We start from the raw sequence: 21,049 nt of genomic DNA, 5'->3' as shown, positions 1-21,049 counted from the left end.
AGTTGTGTTCTAAACTATTTGCAATTTTCTTTCCCAATCTGTAACAAATTCTTTGTTGATCTGGAATAAATTTGTTTTGTAACGTGGAGTGATTTGTTTTGCCTTCAAAAAGTCAAGATTTGGTATTTGTGGATTTGATTTTTTTACAAAATAGATGCCAAATAAAAAGACCACATTTTAATTTCTTATTAAAAATATAGAAAAGGCTTTGAAATATAATTTTTATTTTATTTATTTAGATAATTGTTCCAGCTCTGATCTGGAGTAGTTTTCCTCTAACTACATGAAGGGGCTTCCTATTTAAATAGCCATCTCTCCTTGGGTATTTTGTAATCTGGAATAGAATAATTTTATTTTTCTGAGTTGAATTATTTTATTTTTTAATGATTACCCAAAAAACGAACCTTTTAGTGCAGCTACTAACCTTATGTGGATTTGCTTTTGTAAACTATTATAATAAATAGACAATTCTATTCTGGCACGCTATGGGTCAAATTTACCCTTATAATAATAATTAATAATAATAATAAGAAAATATATACTTTCTGGCACTGGGGGTAATACATCAGAAGACACGAAGATCACTTTGTGGCATTAAGATGTTCCTTGATGGTATTCTCCGCGTCGCACCGCTGCCCAGCTGTGTCTGCCTCTGCCAAGATGGCGGAATCTCTTCCGCTTCCGGCTGTGTTGGCGGAAGCATCGTCATCGGGAAAGATGGCGGAGAGCAGGAACGGGTCGTACAGCCCCTCAGAGACTGGGTTCCCGGCCGGTTCATTACGGATTATTAGAGCATGGAGCGGCCTGATTGGGGTCCTCTCCCTGCTCAGCAGCGCCCGGCCCTCCGAGGCCACCACACACTGGGTAGTGACGGAGGACGGCAAGATCCAGCAGCAGGTAGGCAAGGGTTAATCCAGGAGGGGGAGGCGGGAGAGGACTGGACGGTGTGGAGAGTTAGGAAGGAAATAGAGAGGTGTGGAGGGGGGGCAGAGATGTGGGAAAGAGGGGCGCGATAATGGAGAGGTGTGAGGGAGGGGCAGGGTGAAAGGGAGGAGGTAGGAGATGAAGGGTTAAATGGGGCGGGGGAGAGAAGGGCCACAGAGAGCTGGGAAGGAGAGGTGGGGTAACAGGGAAGTAAGTAGAGGCAGAAATGGACATGATGAAGAACTAGAATAATATCTGACCTGAAATTCTGTTTCTGAGTAATAGGAGAGGGAAGAGGGCAGATAAGGAAGGAGAGACAGTGATAGGTGAGAGGGATAAGAAAAGAGAGTGTGGGCTGAGAGTGATGAGAGCCGGAGGCATAGGGACAGAGAGACCTCATGCGGGAGGGACTGGAGAGGGTCAGAAAGGGATCAGGCTCCTAGATCCGGTGGGAGGTAGAGGGGTCAGCGTGGGGTCCTCGACCGGTACGGACCGCCAGCGCTTTACCCCAGATATTCGCTAACAAACTACCCAATAGAACATAGAAAGTGACGACTGATGAAAAAAACATTTGGCGTCCCGTCTGCCCAACCTCTGAATTAGTCCCGGCCTTATCTTACATCTAGCTTAGCCTTATGCTTATCCCATGCTTGCTTAAACTCTATTAACATTTACCACTTCTGGAAGGCTATTCTACTCATCCACTACGCTTTCAGTAAAGTAATGTTCCCCTCTGGCTTCAGACTATTTCCTCTTGTTGTGCTTTTAGTTCTTCTTTTGAATAAACTCTCTTCCTTTATCGTGTATCCCTTTAGGTATTTAAATGTTTCTATCATACCCCCCGTCTGTCTCGTCTTTCTTCCAGGCTGTGTGTATGTATATATATATATATATATATATATATATATATGTTACGATCCTTTAACCTTTCCTGGTAAATTCTATCCTGTAATCCATGAACCGTTTTAGTAGCCCCCCCTCTCTGAACTTTCTCCGTCATGTCTATATCACTCCCAAGCGAGCGCGAGCTCTTCCGTCTATCTACTGCTAATACCTCTCCCTGTACAGCCCGGCGTTCTGCCGGCATCTCCTGCGGCTCTGTAAAAATGATCCCTTTCCTCGCACGTTGAAGTCGGGACAGTATCAGATATTCTATACTTTGGGTTTTTATGCCCCAGATGCATTACTTTGCGTTTATCCACGTTAAACGCCGGTTGCCGCAGTGCTGACCATTTTTCCAGTTTACTTAAATCGTTTGCCATTTGGCTGATCGCTCCAGGAACATCAACCCTGTCATCAGCAAAAAAGACGCGCTTTACCATCAAGACCTTCTGCGATATCACTAATAAAAATATTAAAGAGACCGGGGAACGGGGAATGCCTTCCCAAATCCGGATTCATTCAGGAGGACATGGAACTTGGCCAGTTTTCTTTAGCGTTCTGGAACGGCTGTGTTGGTTTGCGTTGCCGTTAGACGCGGTGGGAGTCGGTAAAATATTCCGTGGGGGTGAGGCGTTAAGACCTGAGTTGTTTGATGTATAGCTTTGTCTGTCCTGGTTCCGGGTCCTGAAGCCATACCCTGTGACGTCAAACACTGTCCTGTATTCTCACCAGGAAGCCATTCCTCTACAATCACAATTGGTGCAAAGTCCGCGCCGTGCTTTTCTGTTGTGCGGTCATAACCCCCGTAAATGTGTTGTGAATTTAATATGCTTTCATGTTCTGTCTGTTCTGAGAATGTCTGCGCTCAGCCTTCTTCACCATTCTCATCGTTCTCATCCCTCTCCTCAGCCTCTCCACTCCCCGACCTACAAAACGCTGCTGCGTCGGGATGGCCAATGACTGCAGATGCAGCTCTCCTGTGTGACGTACCAGCAGAGTATGGGGTATAGACCTCATCTGTGTGACGTACCAGCAGGGTATGGGGCATAGAGCCCACCTGTGTGACGTACCAGCAGGGTATGGGGTATAGAACTCACCTGTGTGACGTACCAGCAGGGTATGGGGCATAGAGCCCACCTGTGTGACGTACCAGCAGGGTATGGGGCATAGTCCCCATCTGTCTGATGTACCAGCAGGGTATGGGGGATAGATCCCACCTGTCTGATGTACCAGCAGGGTATGGAGCTTTTGTGTCTAAGATTGACGAGATTGGGAGATAATGCTTTCTGTAGCCCTTTCATTCCACGTTCCTCGTTTGCACACAAGACACACAATGGTTCTCTATCCATCAATGGCCGAGCGCAATTCCTCTCCGTAACCTTCTGTGCCTTTTCCTTATCGATCTATCTCACAGAGCGAGGTTACCGCTGACCTCGGAGCCGTCTGTAACGGTGCTTCCATGCCGTTCCGCCTGTTAATAATTACTGCCCGATTGCTCAACTCCAGAGAGCGCTTGGCGCTTCGTAAATAAATGCTAATTTCCCTGTGCAGCCTCGTCACAACCAAATCATGAGGATCTCAGCCTATTTTTAAGGTCCTCCCAAGCGGGTTATTTTATGCTCCCTGCTTTCGGGGATATGTGTAGCTGCGTGACATACCTGTCGCGATTATTGTTGCCGTTACTAATCCAAAGGTAACTCCTTGGACCCTGTAGGGTTAAGAAGTGAAGCTAACTTTTTATATATGCTATAGCGAAATTAAAGGGTCTTAATTTCCTTTTTTAGGGGGGGGGGTCTGCTTTATAATTCCTCTCAATAAATGACCTCTTTCCTTGTTGTTGACGTCCCGACGGCTGCCGACAGACTTGATATCTCAAAAATTATTACCCTGCCTAAAAAAAGTCCAAGATAGAGATAGTTTTAATACATGAGTTAGGCTACAAAGTATAACAGCTACCATTCCTTTAATGCTCGACACAAAATATTTCCACGGGACTTCATAGAGGGAGTCGGGAGCAGAGTTTGTGTACCTGTCTAGCGTTTCGGTCTTCATTCCGGAAAAGGGTATCTGTAGAACGCCAGAATTATGATCCAGGCGGAGGTAAATAAACATTTCTACCCCGTGTGACTTTGATTTTGCTCATCAGGTGGACTCTCCGATGAACCTGAAGCACCCTCATGATCTGGTGATCTTGATGAGACAAGAGACCACAGTTGGATACCTCAAAGAATTGGAGGTAACATTTTGAATGCTGCTCTATAACCCTAAATGTCTCAGATACGAAGCAGTCTGTCTGGCTGAGAGTACTGTGTGTTGTAACATCAGGTCTCACTGTTGTGTATTCCTTGGCTGCTGCAGAAACACCTGGTTGCACAGAAGATCCATATTGAGGAGAATGAAGACCGGGACACGGGTCTGGAGCAGAGACACTACAAAGACGATCCAGACTGTATAAAAGCCAAAGTGCCTTTGGGCGATCTGGATTTATACGACGGCACATACATATCCCTAGAAAGCAAGAATATCAGGTACGATATACAGTATTCCGACGCCGACTTTCCTTATCACATTGTTACTGGTCGTTCAGAGGAACCAAGATCGTAATCTTTTTCAAAAATAAGGCAAAATATTTGTGTGATCTTTGTGTGTTTCGTTGCAGCCCTGAAGATTATGTGGATTTACACAGTCCCTTACCTCCCGACTTAATTCAGCCAGACTGCACAAATATCATCGAGCTTCCGTTCAGTATCCATGCCTTTCAGCACCTCCGGGTAACGCACACCTAGAATGCTTAAAGTGGACCTCAAACTTTCCCTCAGCCAACATTTTACAGTTTTATATTCCTATATAATGGCTTTTACAGATTACAGTTATAGTTATATATATATATATATATAATTAGACTTGTGCTTTCGGATTCAAACACATTTTAATTTTAAAGAAATCTGCTAATTTTGTCAATTCGTACAAATGTCTGAAAACGAGGAGGGATCCCAGCGGTGAAAGAGAGGCTCAGAAACGCTCCTCTTTCTCCGCAAATCCGTCGTCGTTATTCTGGCCTCTCACAGTACTTCTGCAAAAGAGCAGAGCCACAGAGATGGCCTCTCCACCATTCCTCCAATGGGAGGATGTGCTCCGGGAGAAGTCGTCTCAAAACCAGAAACGAAACCAAAACTTGGTGCACAAGTCTAATATATATATATAATGTATGGCTGGTTTGGCCAGATCTTCTCATGTAAATATGTGCATTTCAAATATCTCCAAAAAGCCCAGTTGATTAAGTTATGCTAAAAGTTGTGACCATTTTTAGGGGGGTCCTAGCTCACCCCATATGTTATACCAATCTTTCACGTCTTTTATCTCTTTGCTTTCAAACGGCGATATCAGATTCTTGGTCAAAACCTGGTCAGAATTTAAATCATTCCTTTTGTGTAACCTCTTGCATCTTGGGCTTTGTTTAGGGCATCCAGGAGCGGCTAAACCTCTCAGCTCCTTTATTGCCTAAAGAAGACCCTATCTTCAATTCGCTGCCTCGACAACTAGGAAGGACCGTCGAAGACATAGGCCATAGAATTCAAGATGGCCTTCTTAAGGTAGCCCACAATGCTTTTAGACATACAGAACCTAAACTGTAACTTACACCATAACATGATTCGTGTGGCTCATGATTCCTTGTGCCTTGACTGATGTCGCATATTAACTGCGAACTATTTACAATACTGTCTGATTATGTCACACGGCTTTAGAGGATATTAGTACACTACTGTTCAGAAGTTTGGGGCATTTATATCCGTAACATAATTTCAAAAGGGTTTTCTAACGATTAATTATCTCTTTAAACTTAAACTTGGATCAGCGAACACTATGTGCCATGAGAGTGATAAAGGGCCATTGGAACACAGGAGTGATGGGAGGGATAAAGGGCCAATGGAACACAGGAGTGATGGGAGTAATAAAGTGCCATTGGAACACGGGAGTGATGGGAGTGATAAGGGGCCATTGGAACACAGGAGTGATGGGAGGGATAAAGGGCCATTGGAACACAGGAGTGATGGGAGTAATAAAGTGCCATTGGAACACGGGAGTGATGGGAGTGATAAAGGACCATTGGAACACAGGAGTGATGGGAGTGATAAAGGGCCTCTGTACGTCTATGAAGAGATTCCATTAAAAATCAGCCGTTTACAGCTACAATAATCATTTACAGCATTAACCCCTTCTGCGCTGGATTTCTGATCCATTTCACGGACAAAATTTGCTTTTCTGCCCAAAACAAGGAAATTCCTTAGTGACCCCAAACTTTTAAACAGTTGTGTATATTTTGCATGAATTTGCAGTCTTTTTATGGTTATTTTAATGGGCTTAATGCTAAAACAGTTGCCCCAGTTTTCATATTTTTTATAAATGTCTGCAAATATATTTTAAAAATGTATTGTTTTCTCCCCTGTTGTTGCAGAATACCACTTCCTGGGTCCTGTATAACATGGCGTCTTTCTACTGGAGGATAAAGAATGAGCCGTACCATGTGGTGGAATGTGCCATGAGGGCACTTCACTTCTCCACCCGGTAAGAACAGCTTGCTACTTGTCTAGGCAACTTTTTTAATGGCTCTTTCGGCCAAAGAACCCGTTTTCACGCAGAGAGGGTGAAAGGTAAGCCTTCCAGCAGAAGACATAGAGGTTAGTCCAGTTGAAGGGCTTTAAGCATGCATGGGGCAGCCAAAAGGTTATCCCGAACATAAGAGAAGACCAAGGACAAGGTGAGGTTTGAAGGGTTACAGCAGCTAGGGAAGACTAGTTTGGCCAAGTGACTTTACCTGTCCTCAAGTTCTAGATAAGATCTGAACGGCGTTTCCGCCAGCGGGATTTATGTTGCACGTTAACCTTTCTCATTTTTTTTGCTCCTCGCAGGCAGAACAAAGACATTGCCCTGTTAAACCTGGCCAATGTTTTGCACAGAGCACATTTCTCAGCAGACGCTGCTATTCTGGTCCACGCCGCGCTTGACGTGTCCACTGACTTTCTGACCGGCCACTACACGCTGGGGAACATATACGCGGTGAGTAGATAAAGCGAAGCTCTTACCGGACAAACCGTACATTGGATCTAAAACCTACCATTTTTAAATGATATGCCTGACTGTTTGCAGGGGGGGGGTATAACTTTTGTACAAACTGTTGTTGTTTTTGTAGATGCTGGGAGAGTACAATCATTCCGTGCTCTGCTACGACCGGGCTTTACAAGCGAAGCCCGGCCTCGAGCAGGCCGTTAAGAGAAAGCACGCCGTGTTATGCCAGCAGAGACTGGAACAGAAACTCGAGGCGCAGCACAGGTAAGAACATAGCCTGCGATGAGATGGTACTTGGGGTTTAAAGAGGCAGATATTGGCTATATTATACATATTTCGAACCATGTGACGCCTGCTGGTATACTTTATAATTGAATAGGTATGCAGTGGAAAAACATATATGTGTAATATACATTAAAATAATGGAAGCAGTAGGTACGCAAAGATTAGAACAAGAGATCCCTGTCCGGTCGAGCTCTCTATCATGATTTATAATTTATATTTTAACCCAATAAAGTAGCGATATCCAATCAGATCTGTTGTGAGCGCCCCTGTGTCCCCACCTTCTGGTACCCTTATCTAGAGTCAGGCATCTGGTGCCCTGAATTGAAGCAGGTTGCCAGCTTAATCATCCCAGGCTGGGCCTAAATACCGTATTTTTGGATGTTTATCTCCTGTTTGTGTATTCGAAGGTCTCTCCAGAGAACTCTGAACGAGCTGAAGGAGTACCAGAAGCAGCACGACCATTACCTCCGACAGCAAGAAGTCCTGGAGAAGCACAAGCTGATCCAGGAAGAGCAAATCCTGCGCAACATCATCCACGAGACACAAATGGCCAAAGAGTCGCAACTGGGTAACAGAGATGATAACACAGCTCATACGTCACGTACAGGTTTACTCTTTGTAACAGGGGCTCTACTACAGCACATTGTGGGGTGTTTATAGTGTTTTGGGGCAACATATACCAAACACACTTAAACACAGCCAAAAAAACTAAAACGCGTCATAAAGGGTCATGTTTACGTTACAGGTCCGCTTTCCGTACTGTTCTGTTATATATCATTCTAGAATCGTTTTACTTTGAGTTTCCACTCTGTCGCTGGATCGCCTGTTGACATTTTTTTGCACGGATAGGAAACCATCAGATATGTCGTATGAGTAACCAGAAGCAGCGTCTGCACTGTCCGTGGGACCTACCGGTGCGCTATCACAGAGGGGACATCTTCGAGAATGTGGAGCAAGTCTTGGTAAGTGGAACCAAAGCTATATTTAAAGTGAACCCCTTATGGAGGGTAGTGTTTGAATATTTGGTGCACATGGGGGATACTTGTGGTCAGAGTTTGCTTCATCTGAAAGGTTTGAGGTGTATTAGATCTTGCAAAAGTTAAAAAAAAAATCTTAATGGCTTTTCAGGATTCTTACGGGAGAAAAGAACGGTAGAAACCGCCTTTCCTACGCTTTCTGCCCCATGTAGGAAGCCATTATTCTAGACATATTGCTCAGTAACATTTCTTGAGGAACCCGGCCTGGCCTGAGCTACATGATATATATCTTTGTATATCAGTAGGGATTCACCATGATGCTTTCAGATGGGAATATAGAGGAAGATCTCTTGTGTCCCGACGTTGTCACTGATCACAGAGAGCGTTAAGAGAGCTGATCTGTGGGCCAATCTAAACAGTCGCATTAACCGGTTGCTTACATTAGTCGAATAATGGAAGAAAAAATATAAAAAGGGTTCAAAGGCTTATGTTTAGATAATTTTTTTTAAAAACCTGCAATCCTTTGGCTTATCTCCGGTTATTGATGCTGATCAACTTAATCTCCCTTCTGTCTTTCTAGTTCGGTGAAGACACCTCTTCTGCCCACATGATGTCCGTGAATCTGGAACTGCAGGCCAATCAGAGCAGCCTTCAGCAGCGCACCCCGGTGCCGCGTTCCACGTACAAAGTGTGGGACATGGACCCCAGCGCTGTCTCTGTAAGCAAAACCCTAATGCTCATAGTCTTCACACAAGCCTGACGTCCATATGTTATATGTTTATAGGCATGATAATATGATTGATTGTTAGACTACGTATCCCATCATCCACAGCTCATCTCTTTAGAACGGGGTAGACTTGGTTACAATCACAAATGTCTCACCGTGGAATAACGCAGGGCTTTACACAAGCCTTTACCTCATTAAATCTGCCCTCAGTAGCCGTGTTTCACGTAGCCAGGCGTGAGAAGGTAAAGCTAAAGAAGACTCTTCCTAAACATTGGGACGTCATTGCCGCTTGTAACCTAGACTTTCCGTTGGATAGTTTTCGCACTACTTGTAATATGGTATGCTCTTAATCATCAGGAAGACCTGAACAAGCTGTGGCCCAAAAAGGAAGACTGTGCCAATACGTTCCCAGCAGTCCCTTCGCCTGAAGATCTTCCAACCTATCACCTACCTCGTGAACAACCCTCCGTGCGGTGAGTTTGCTTGTTACGCCATAACTCCAGCCTTTCCCCGCGAAGCCACTCCATCATTTATACCCAACGTGTGTCCCACTTGTGCTCTGCTCTCCGTAGGGGTCGTGTAGTGTTGTAAAGGCAAGATGGATACCTTTGTTAATCTGCATTTAGTTTGGGCTTCCCGGATAAAATCACGGGATAGTTTCTGCGTAGATAAACACGTTGCGTGCTTGGTTAGTATAACGTTCCTTCCTCCGTCCCGCAGAGTCACGCCACACATCTCGAAGCAGATCGATGCCGCTGGTGACGTTCAGAGGCCGGACTGCGCGTCGGCCGGCGATGTGCGCAAAAACGAGACTCTGCACCAGCTTCTGGTGGAGCTGGAGACCCGACTGGAGCTGCAGCAGATCAAACCGGACAAGTATGCAAAGCAGGTGAATACAGCCGCCTCCCTACCATGCTTATTATGGGTTTATACAATAGCAACGCTCGCTGATGGGACAGTTTTGGAACATCCTAATTTATGTTTGACTATATATTACTCGTACATATACACATTCTCTTCATATTATTATTTTGTATTGAAGAAATTTTTTTTTTTTTACATGTTAATTATACTCCTTAAAAGTGCCATCGAAAATGCGTACCAGCTGCAGCTTCCCTCTGGTGTCTCAACCAGCAAATATAAATGCATACAAACAATATTCCAAATACGAATATAAAGATGACACACAAATAAAATATGGTGCCCTATGTTTTTATAAAGAAAACGTGAGATTCAGATAGATTCTGTACAGAGCACTGAACTCTTTACCCGCATCTATCTGAATATAATTTTTTTTTTTTTTTTTATAAAAACATATCGCACTTTGTTTTTCTGTTTGACTAGATTTAGAATATTTTTTAATATTTAAGATGCCATTTTTCTGCTATTTATGTCAGACCAAAGTTGTATTAAGCACACAACCCGCTTTGTATGTAGCATATATATTTTTTTTACAATGTTGGAAATGATTTTATTTTCGTCTTAGATTTTGCTCTCCCAGTTCAATAACCTCAGTGTTTCAGAAGACCAAGTTGGAGCCTCTCTCTATCACTCCCTTACCCAGGTAAGTATTTGTTAGAAATTCATTTGTCATAAATATCTAAACTTCTTAAACAGGTTTATTTGGTAGAACAAAGTAGGATACATACAGTAGTGATGGGAGAAAGAGACCTTGCCCTTATACCCCTTTACATTCACAGTTAGGGTATAATTCTTACTATATATATATATATGGGCAATATGTGAATTTTAGGAGTCCTATAGGACCTGTCATAGGGTACGCCGGCATTCCACAGAAGACCCTCTAATAGCTACATCACGTGTTTGAGAGCACTTGTTCCTAGCACTGAAGCTTCCTAATTGTGGTCTATGTATAGGAATGAATAAAGGCATGCGAATGATTTCTTGGTGAGAATGTATACAAATGTAAAATTTACATCATGCCACAGTAAATAAAGTACTATATAATATTAATAACCAATTGCATAAACTATTCTTTATTTTGCATGCTATGCTGTGTCTGTGCATCCTCTTTATTCACACCGTGTGTTCGTCTATAATGTAGAATTCCAAATTCTTCTTTAAACCTGATAATTCTTATTCCAGCCGTCCGGTCCGCTGTGGTCCGTTCTAAATGAAGCTGCTCTGTTCTGGCGCGCAGTGGGAAACTCTACCCAGGCGCTCGTGTGTCTGCGCAGAGCATTGAACCTCTCGCCGCTCCAGAACCAACACATTCCTCTGGTCAACTTGGCCAACTTACTGATGCACCGCGGGCTCCACGCCGAGGCCAGTAAGCTGCTGCTACAGGCAGGGTCTATAGATCAAAAAGAGGTAGGTGTTTCTTCTACCCTTCCGTGCCGGCTTTAACTAACTATCCGTGCGGTTTATTAAGTTCCTTTTATTAACATTGCAGGGTACAGGTCAATAAATTACTTCTTTAGGGGAACACTTTAAAAATATTGTTGTCCTAAGAAATAAAAGGTATAGAGTTCTTATTGGTTTATTCAGAAGCCCAATTTTTTTTTGGATTTTTTATTTTATTTTCTTACATTTGTAGCATCAGCAGCTTTGGTGATCGTCGATCTCCTTTTGATTTGTATTTTAATTTGTAGCATTTTTTCCCCGCAGCCGATAACACTACTGAGCCTAGGGAACAGCTACTTGTCTCTCAAGAACCTGACGGGGGCTCTTCACGTCTTCCGCGCAGCACTGGACCTCAAAACACCGTGCCCCGAATGCGAGGGCAGTTTACAGATGATCCGCTGCTTGCAACTGTACCCGTTCCTCTACAACGTCAGCTCGGCTACCTGCAGCGGTAAGATCCCGGCATTTCTTTGTCCTCACCGTAACCTCATGGACTCCCTATGGATTATATTATTTTATAGAACTTGTTTATTCCCAATAGTTCTCCTTTAGAATATGAACTGTTTGGCCTCTGGTTTCTATGGGTTGATCCATTCTACCAAATGGATCGCACCAGAACCTGTGGAGAAATAACGGCTTGATATAGTCTTGTTTCATGGCTGTAATGGTTTGATGACTGGTAGCTTTAAGCAGGGGTGTCCACACAACACTTTCTAGCACTTCTAGACATCTTAATACTCTCATTGCTCTTAGAAATGATTCTCTTAGCTTCTTCTTATGTATCCTCTAAGCATCAAGTTGAGTTTTTTTGCTACTATTCAATCCATATAGAGATGCGGATTTTGGGGTATTAGGGGGGTGATGCCAAAAAAGACGCAGTAGTGACCAATAATGGGGCGGCACTCAAAAGCCGAAAACACTGTGTTATTCTAGCGTGGAACCATGGATGTTTTTATTATTATTATTATTATTTATTGTTGTCATTATTATTATTATTATATGCATACCCAGGCCATTTCCCCCCCCATATGCCACGCCATATGGGGTGGGTAAGTAAAAAGTATTTTGTTGAATGTAAAGGTGCCATCACCTGGTGGCCTGTATGGAAGGGGGGTGTCATGGATATCCAGTGACCCAGTAATGAATAAATGAACAAGGATACCCAGACTGTTTTTTGGTCCCAAAGCGACAATTGAAAAAATAAAAATAAAAAACATTATTTCTGGATGTTTAGAAAACCTGATGAGCTCTTAAAATACGGCGCGATATCCCATATATATCGCCCACCGTGCCCCCCCCCACACACACACACACACTCTTCTTCGCTCTCTGCCTCTCTGTCTCTCTGTCGCAGTGCTCTCTGCTGGCAACCGAGCTACCCGAGGACGTCATTATTATTCGGGGCACGGCCTGCCTCTCTATATGTAGCAGCGGAGCGTCGTGTGCGCGGCATCTCTAATGAGATTTCCTGGTCTCTCTCGTCTGCGAGCGGGTTGGGAGAGTTAAATTTAGAATCCGTCGTCCGTGTTGGAGCCCAAACAGCGGAGTCGCCGGCGCGCTCTCGCGTCACGAGCTGAGCCGCAGCCAGAGACTGGGAGGGCTGCGAAAGAAATCACCCAGGGGAGAAGCAAAGTCATTTCATATACAATAGGCAGAACCCCATTAATTATTGAGAAAGCTATTTTTAGACCAGCCTCTCTCTCGGATTTCAAGACGTATACAGATTTTTGGAACGATGTCTGTTCAGGGATTACAAAGTCTTGGCACAGAGTGGAAAAAAATAAAATCTGCGGGTGTAATCACCAATAAATCTGTTGATCAAATTATTATTATTTTACAAAAAAAACTTACATAGAGGTATCCGCGTCTGATGTATTATGAATCGGCAGCCCGGGCATCTTATGTTGTGCCCAGAATTTACTGCCCCCAAATATATCTTACGCGTAAATTTGGTTTTAGAGGAACGCGGTATAGAGCAAATACCTACAGAAATCTCCAAAAGATAAGCTAATGCTAACAATAAGGGATATCATCAATGTTGCATTGGTCAGATAATACTGGATATTCACTACCGTTCAAAAGTTTGGGGTCACTGAGCTGTTTTCATGGAAAACGAGGAGATTTCTGTCTGTAACATAATTACAAAAAGGGTTTTCTAACCATCAATTAGCCTTTTAAACTTAAACTTAGATCAGCGAATACAACGTGCCATTGGAACCCAGGAGTGATGGGAGTGATAAAGGGCCATTGGAACCCAGGAGTGACGGGAGTGATAAAGGGCCATTGGAACACAGGAGTGATGGGAGTGATAAAGGGCCATTGGAACACAGGAGTGATGGGAGTGATAAAGGGCCATTGGAACCCAGGAGTGATGGGAGTGATAAAGGGCCATTGGAACCCAGGAGTGACGGGAGTGATAAAGGGCCATTGGAACACAGGAGTGACGGGAGTGATAAAGGGCCATTGGAACACAGGAGTGATGGGAGTGATAAAGGGCCATTGGAACACAGGAGTGATGGGAGTGATAAAGGGCCCGTTTCCAGCTACAATAGTCATTTACAGCATTAACCCCGTCTGCGCTGGATTTCTGATCCATTTCATGTTATTTTAAAGGACAAAATTTGCTTTGCTGCCAAAAACAAGGACATTTCTAAGTGACTCCAAACTTTTGAACGGTAGTGTATGCATTTATGTGTGTGTATATATGTATGTATGTAAGTATATATATATATATATCAAATTATAATAGAATAAGTATGGGTTCCGGTGAATGATCTCATGGGGGTGGGGGGCAGCATCAGGGATTTTAAAGCCATTGTTCCCCCTGTGCTAAACGGTTCTGGGTATTCTGCTGCCCGTCTCAGTCTGATCACTCATTTAGTGAATCTGCCCCCATCTCCAGTGCTCAGCACCACTTACTCCCGCCGTTCACGTAAGGGCCGAGTGATGATCGGCGCGGCCGGCGATGCGTAGTTCAGGCGTGATTGGGACGGCTCCTGCGATAACGCGGGGATGTTATGACACCGACGGATCTGTTAGATGATGAAAGAAAGCAGAGTGTGTCAGCAAAGTGCATCACTGCTTTCAGAATTACGCTTGATGGGAAATAACAGACTAATTTTAGCCGGCAAAACACGGGAAGGAATCGCACGTCAGCGGCTCGCGGATCACACATTGTAGATGCTTTTATTTTTTTTCCCTTGGTATTTCAATTTAGCACAAAACCTATTTCTTTTAAGAATGCGGTGTAGGTGTTTGGGCTTCTCGAGTAAATTAAGATTCAAAAGTAAAAAAAAATAAGGAATGGAGCGTTTCTGTCCTTTTTACATCATTAATAGAGGATACAAAATAAAAGAAACGCAATTCACGGACTTGGAAATTATTATTATTTATTGTTCTATATAGCGCCATCATATTCCGTAGCGCTGTACAATGGGTGGACAGGACATAACAAGTAGTATGTAACATAGCAATTTGACTTATAGAAACTGCAGGTGAGGCGGGCCCTGGTCAAAGGAGCTTACAATCTAGAAATAGTTTCTACTCACAGGAATAGTGAACGCTACGTGGGTCCTGTGAGTTCTATGTGACGTATACATTATTGTCTTGTGTTTTCAGGGCACTGCCACGCCGGCGGTAAAGATGGACCCCACGAGGCAGAAAGTTTCCACAGTTACACGCGGACCTCAAATGACCAAGAGGACAACGGATCGCAGGGAAGCGGAGGGGAGCAGGATTCCTCTGTACAACTCGAAAGTAAGTGTCACTGAGCTTATTCACCTCTTCTAATAAACACACTCAGACTCGTCTATATATAGGAGGCCTTTACAATACCAGGTAGATTCTACATATGGCAGCGGCCCATTGTAAGGGGGCAGAAGCTGTCTACCCTGTAATGAAGAGTTTCGATTTCACGTAATGCTAAGCGCAGTTGTTTTAACCCCTGGGCTGCCCGCTACTGCGTGGACAGGCAGGGGTTAACAGGTTTGCTGATACAGAGAGGACACTTTCACTCAATGGATGGATTCATACGTAAAGTTTATTAACCAAATCAAAATACATTATACGCCTAATAATAAGAAACAAAAGAGCAATTAAATATATTATGCTTACGTCGGGGCTAATGCCAGGCACCAATCCCCGACCGAGGCTCCTCATCGCTGCAAAAGTCCCAATATTTATATCATTTAGCAGTATGTATATATATATATATGTATATATATATATGTATATATATACTTATCTGTATACATAATCATACACCTATTAATGAACTAAAATCTGATCCTCTTACTGTTCTCCGTATTCCGTCAACAACTCGGCGTTCTGAGCTCACGGACTGTTAGCTCTGTTTAACGACACTAGAACTTTCTGCAATACATCGCTTTTTGGTTAAAGCTCCTCTTATGCTTTTATACCGAGAATAACTGAAAAACACCATATTAACCCTTTTCTCAACAATTAACCCTTACACCCACATGCCTTCATTAACCATTTTTGCGTCACACTCCTCTTTCGTGCACTACGACAGTCTAGACCCAATTTTCCCAACTGCCGTTGACCCTTGGCTGTACCGTCAAAGATGTAAATACATTACGTCTTACGAAACCATCACAAATAGACGCTTTTATCGTAATATTGCATGTTTTGGTTAGTAATGATAAGCTTAGATTATTCCATAAATTTTGGCAAATAAGTCTTTTGCTGTTTGTAGAAGTTTTTTTTTCTCTCCTTCTTTTTTATTTTTTATTTGTCCCCGGTGTTTTAGTAAGTAGCTTTCTCTCTATCTCCTTTCCCAGATGTCATCTTGGTGGAAGCAAACACATCAGAGGTGAAGGAGCCGGCAGGGGAAGCTCCGATGTCCGAAGAAATGTTGGCTCTGGTCGACGAGTTCGAGAACTCCTGGCCCCTGGAAGCCTTCGAGGGAGCTCTGGAGCTGAAGGGCCGACGGATGGACCTTCAGGGAATCAGAGTTCTAAAGAAGGGCAACCCAGACGGACAGTCCGGCTCCTGCTTTGGTGACTGTGACGATGATGACGAGGAGGCCGAATGGGTAACATTTTATACTTTCTCCGTGTAATGATGTTTTTGTAGACCTATTAGGTTAGATGGTGGAAAGTTGACTATTGTCCAGCGTGGAATTGTGTTTTCAGATGTGGAGCATCCTTTATACCTGGAAAAGTAGCAACAGGCAGTAGAAATCATTGGAGTCTCATTGGAGACTTGGTAGAGCGGAGTCCATGTTTACAGATCCGTTATTCTTTTACAATCTGTAATGCGTTGGGTGTTTTTATTTGTACCGCAGATCACTTTCCAAGTAAAACGTTTGAAGAAACCAAAAGCTGACGGTTCTCACCCGTCGGACCACACAGACTCCGCTGGAGAGGAGTATCTCGACGGAGAAAGCGATGACTTCCAAGCAGGGCTAGAAATTAGTGGCCCAAAAATACCAGCCCCCGACCCACAAGGTAGGCATGCAAACGGGTGGTCTGTCTAATATAAATGTGTCGTTTATCTGTTTACAGAATCGAGAGGCTACAGAATTGTAGAAGATTTAACTAACTGGAACTAATATTTTTGGAGCCTTCATCACCAGGCTTCTGAGGCTTGTCCAGCGTTGAGGTTTCTGTGGACCCTTCCCTTGTCAGATTCTTGCTTTTCCCTTAAACGACACAGTTAAATTACTACACGTCGCAACTAACATGTAATGCCTTTGCGGTCCTTCAGCAGCAGAATCATATTTTTAATATAAATATAAAATTAATATAATATTTTTAAAGATACTTTAATGCTAATGCCGCATGATCCTTCTTGTTTTACTATTTGCTTGTATTGTTGCTTGTCTCTGTTGGCAATTTTTATTTAATGCATTTTGGGTTGTTTTATTTTCCAGGAAGAAGGCCTGATTACCGTAGCCTTGGATGGCCAAGCCCTGATGAATGTTTGAAGCTCCGTCGAGTGGAGTTGTCCACAGTGGCCAGCACTTGGCTCGCGGTATCTGCTAAAAACATAGAGTGAGTGCAGCGTCAGAACCCTGATTATCTCTTAATTGCCAGTTCCGATGAACGCTTCTGTTTTATGCGTATAGGGTAACCAAATGCCCTCAAAACAAGAACGCGCACCATGAGATGCCGCAAATACTCAATATGATACCAAAGTCTATTTCCATGTGTGATTGTGAGTATCCACTTATTAATAGTACTGCGTTCCTTTTCTCAGCATCACAGAACATGTCGATTTCGCCACTCCGCTGCAGGAGCCGGGAGTAGAACCCCTCTGTAATGCCAACTTCCCTGCCAGCATGCACACGATGGACCATCTGCATGGGATTGCCAACCGTGCCGCGATACACTACACCGGAGAGAGCCAACTCAAAGAGGTAGGCACTCCAGAGCTCGCATACCCACAAGCTGCTGTCCTTTCAACCTGTGCTATGGCATATGACACATCTTATTATTATTATCTTTTATTTATATAGCACCAGCAATTTACGCCGCGCTTAATACAATACATATATTCAAGGGGTATGACAGGACTAGAATTGACAGACTAAGACGGACCGATACATTAGGTGGAGAGAGCCCGGCTCGCAAGCTTACAATCTCGAGTGTCTTCTGCTTTTGTAGGTTTTACAGAATCTCGGAAAAGACAAATACCCCCCGCAGTCACTGGAGCAAGTGGGGACTCGAATAATGAAAGTCCTTGAAAAGGTGAGAACTAATGGTGTCTGATATTAAGTATATAAATATATGTATTATATATATATATATATATATATAATATCCATGTATGGTGTGAAGGGCTTCTCGGGGTCCGTAAATGAAAAGCATTATATATTAGAGCCTTTAAATGAAAATTTTGAAAACTGGTGAAATTTATGCATGAAACATAAACCGTGGTGCTATAAGACGTACCGCGAACATAGAAGCATGCAAGGTATTGCTCATTCGGTTTAATGTGTCATTTACATATTTAGCAGATATCTTGCAATTTTTTTTATTGGATTTGGATGAAATTCTATTTTAATAGCCGCTCTCAGTGACAGTTTCTGCGTGTAAATCTGACAGTCAGTGTGCGAGTTCTCGATTTATTTACTCTTTTATTTTTCTCCCTCACTAGAACCAGACATCGTGGGTTTTATCCAGTATGGCTGCCTTGTACTGGAGGGTTAAGGGACAGGGGAAGAAAGCCATTGACTGCTTACGCCATGCTCTACATTACGCCCCTCACCACATGAAGGTATTTAGCCGTTTCCTGGACTATTGCTCTCTAATCTAGATATAGTCCAACCAGCTGCTCCTCGGGGGCGGAGTTTTAATGTGATTTATGCTTAGTTCTCTCTAGTTAAAGGCCTCTTTCAACTCTTGCTTCCGTTCTGATTGTGTCATTTCTGAATTCCCAGGATGTGCCTCTCATCAGTTTGGCCAACATCTTCCACAATGCCAAACTCTGGAACGATGCCATCATAGTTGCCACGATGGCAGTAGAGATCGCTCCTCATTTTGTGGTGAATCACTTCACCTTGGCCAATGTTTACGTAGCAATGGTAAGAGTTTATTGAGTTCCTGTTCAGTCCTTCTCTTTTATCTGCCATTATACAGATGGTCCCCGGGGGGGGGGGGTTAACACTGTACCCTAACATACCTGTTGGGGTACAAGCATTACTTAACCCTTCTCACTCCAGCCAGTGTTCATGTTACTCATATAGCAGTCCGTGCGCGCTTTGATCTCACATTTCTCTTTTTTTTCCATTTAGGAAGAGTATGAAAAAGCCATGCGATGGTACGAGTCCACTCTTAAGCTGCAGCCGGAATTTGCCCCGGCAAAGGACAGGATCCGTGCCATCCAATGCCATCTACTGTTAAAAAAGGGGAGACGCGCCCCTTAGCGCCACCCGCAGCGTATAGCACATTGAGCTTTTTTACCTCATTCAACTCAACTATTTAAAGTCTGCAGACCAACGGGATGTGGATGAGTAAAAAAAGGGTGTAATTGTTTTTACTCGTACCTGATAAAGGAATATGTGGGTTTCTGATTAAATATTAACAAAGTAACTCCTGTTATATGGAAAGTGAGATCTGGGGCGGGAGGTGGCGGGGCGACCTTTAATAAATATCCATGCTGCCATTAACGTACGTGCGGTGTTTTCATTTTCCCGCGAAGCACTCTTCGGAGGGGCTATGCACCATTATGCCATCGTGATGCACCACGGACCGTCGTAACACCAGAAAGGACGCGTTCCTCTGGTTTTCATGGATTTCCTACGCGTTTTAGTAGCGAGATACAAGACACCTGCCAGTTAGATACCTCACATCAAGAGATAATGTTAAGCGTCTGATTTTATATGCATAAAAGATATAATTTTAACTCGGTAGCTCAATTAAAACTTAGTAGGCACTACTGGCTACAGAAGATAACACCTTCCGCCTGGTAAATTCGCGCCTGGCGTGTCACGTCCAGTTGGATAGATCGCCGCGGGGTCTGTGACTATTCGGGGGGGCAATATTTCAAGCACTGGTAAGTTTGATTCTGTCCGTTAGCAGTGCTTTCCTGCTCTGCACGGCTTGTCACCGATGTGACTGACCTCATCATGCTCTCCAATGCCAAAGGGAACTGCTTGGAGTTGGTTCATCTGCTGACTTGGGTCAGGTTTCCCGTGAGTTAAATTTAGTGACTACGCTAAGTGATCCTAGGTGCGCCACAGGGAGTATCTCATCTCTCTTGCTTCCTGGCTGATGTGGTCCCCGGTATATAAAACCGCAGGTCTTGTGTCATGACCAGGGTTCTCCTTCTATTTTAAGTTAAAATGAGAAGACGTAGCAGGCAACGTTAGCAGAATAAAGGCTGAAATATCCGGGAAAGTTTAAATTGAAGACTCTGCAGCGATAAGAGAATCTTATTTATCATTCTGATTGTTTAAAGGTACAGTGCACTTTGATACATTATATCTGACTATTTTTTGTGAATGCATAAAGGGATTTTTACCCCCAACTATTTTCCTCACGGGCAATGCCTTTCATTGAATGCACCTCCTGCTCAGCCACGTGTGTGGATGGGATACTCGACACCAGCCATCTCCTTTGTTGGCTCGCTCAAGAGGGTCAAGCAGTCTATTGAGACCCCCCACACACCCAGAGACATGAAATCCATGGTGGCCAAAATAGGACAGTGAAGGAAACAACATTCTGCAAGCTTAAAAGCTGTAGCGTAGTAAGTGTTCCTCTGACCAATTCAACCGGGTAACGCCTCTACCCCCAAACCTTTCTTACATCGGCCAAAAAATTCAATAACGAAACGTGATATACATTAAACTGTCTTGGAAAGGCTATTTACATGCCCCATTTTGGGGTGAAAATGGACAAAATGGTATAGTGTCCCTTTTACGATGCACATGAACAAAAAAAAATATGGTTACCCTAAAGTTAGCCCCTTTATTCTTGCATAAGGGGTCCACTGCGGGTACCTTAACACCATATTGCTTGGGTCAGACAGCAGAGCTCCCTACGTTTTAACTCGTTAATCGTAACGATGATTGGGGTTTGGTATGAATTCAATCTCTAGTCTTCTTTGTAGAGGGATCGCGATTTACTTCGCTTAATATATATGCAGAGGATTTCCCAGGTGTAGTTCCAGGCGACAAACAGGAGGAGGCAGTATAACACTACCTATCAGGGCAGATTTTGTTCTATTTGCACTGGTGGGAATCCCCTCCATGTTGTTAAATATAGAATTTATATCCCAACACAGTCCTCCATGTCTTTTTACCAAAATTAACTTTTTTCGCAACGGCGCTAAAACAAGTTGTATACAGATGTAATAAAAT

The 21,049-nt window shown here is 43.5% G+C and overlaps 1 protein-coding gene across 1 annotated transcript; it reads left to right on the top strand.

Annotated features, from left to right (window-relative positions):
• The first annotated feature begins 623 nt into the window (after positions 1-623).
• On the top strand, positions 624-19,357 carry TTC17 (tetratricopeptide repeat domain 17). The gene is made up of 25 exons (XM_053449176.1): positions 624-897; positions 3,953-4,042; positions 4,165-4,334; positions 4,466-4,577; positions 5,268-5,399; positions 6,263-6,372; positions 6,717-6,864; positions 6,998-7,137; positions 7,566-7,726; positions 8,008-8,120; positions 8,716-8,853; positions 9,220-9,335; positions 9,583-9,751; positions 10,349-10,426; positions 10,969-11,193; positions 11,491-11,677; positions 14,845-14,982; positions 16,026-16,279; positions 16,532-16,694; positions 17,120-17,240; positions 17,446-17,605; positions 17,853-17,936; positions 18,346-18,465; positions 18,629-18,772; positions 18,983-19,357. Exons 1-25 carry the CDS (start codon positions 661-663, stop codon positions 19,112-19,114), a joined length of 3,642 nt encoding a protein of 1,213 aa, XP_053305151.1. The 5' UTR covers positions 624-660; the 3' UTR covers positions 19,115-19,357.
• Positions 19,358-21,049: the final 1,692 nt, after the last annotated feature.

The sequence above is a fragment of the Spea bombifrons genome, chromosome 10, assembly GCF_027358695.1.
Source record: "Spea bombifrons isolate aSpeBom1 chromosome 10, aSpeBom1.2.pri, whole genome shotgun sequence".
NCBI classification, from domain to species: Eukaryota; Metazoa; Chordata; class Amphibia; order Anura; family Pelobatidae; genus Spea; species Spea bombifrons.
This window is presented reverse-complemented; position numbering and strand designations above follow the sequence as displayed.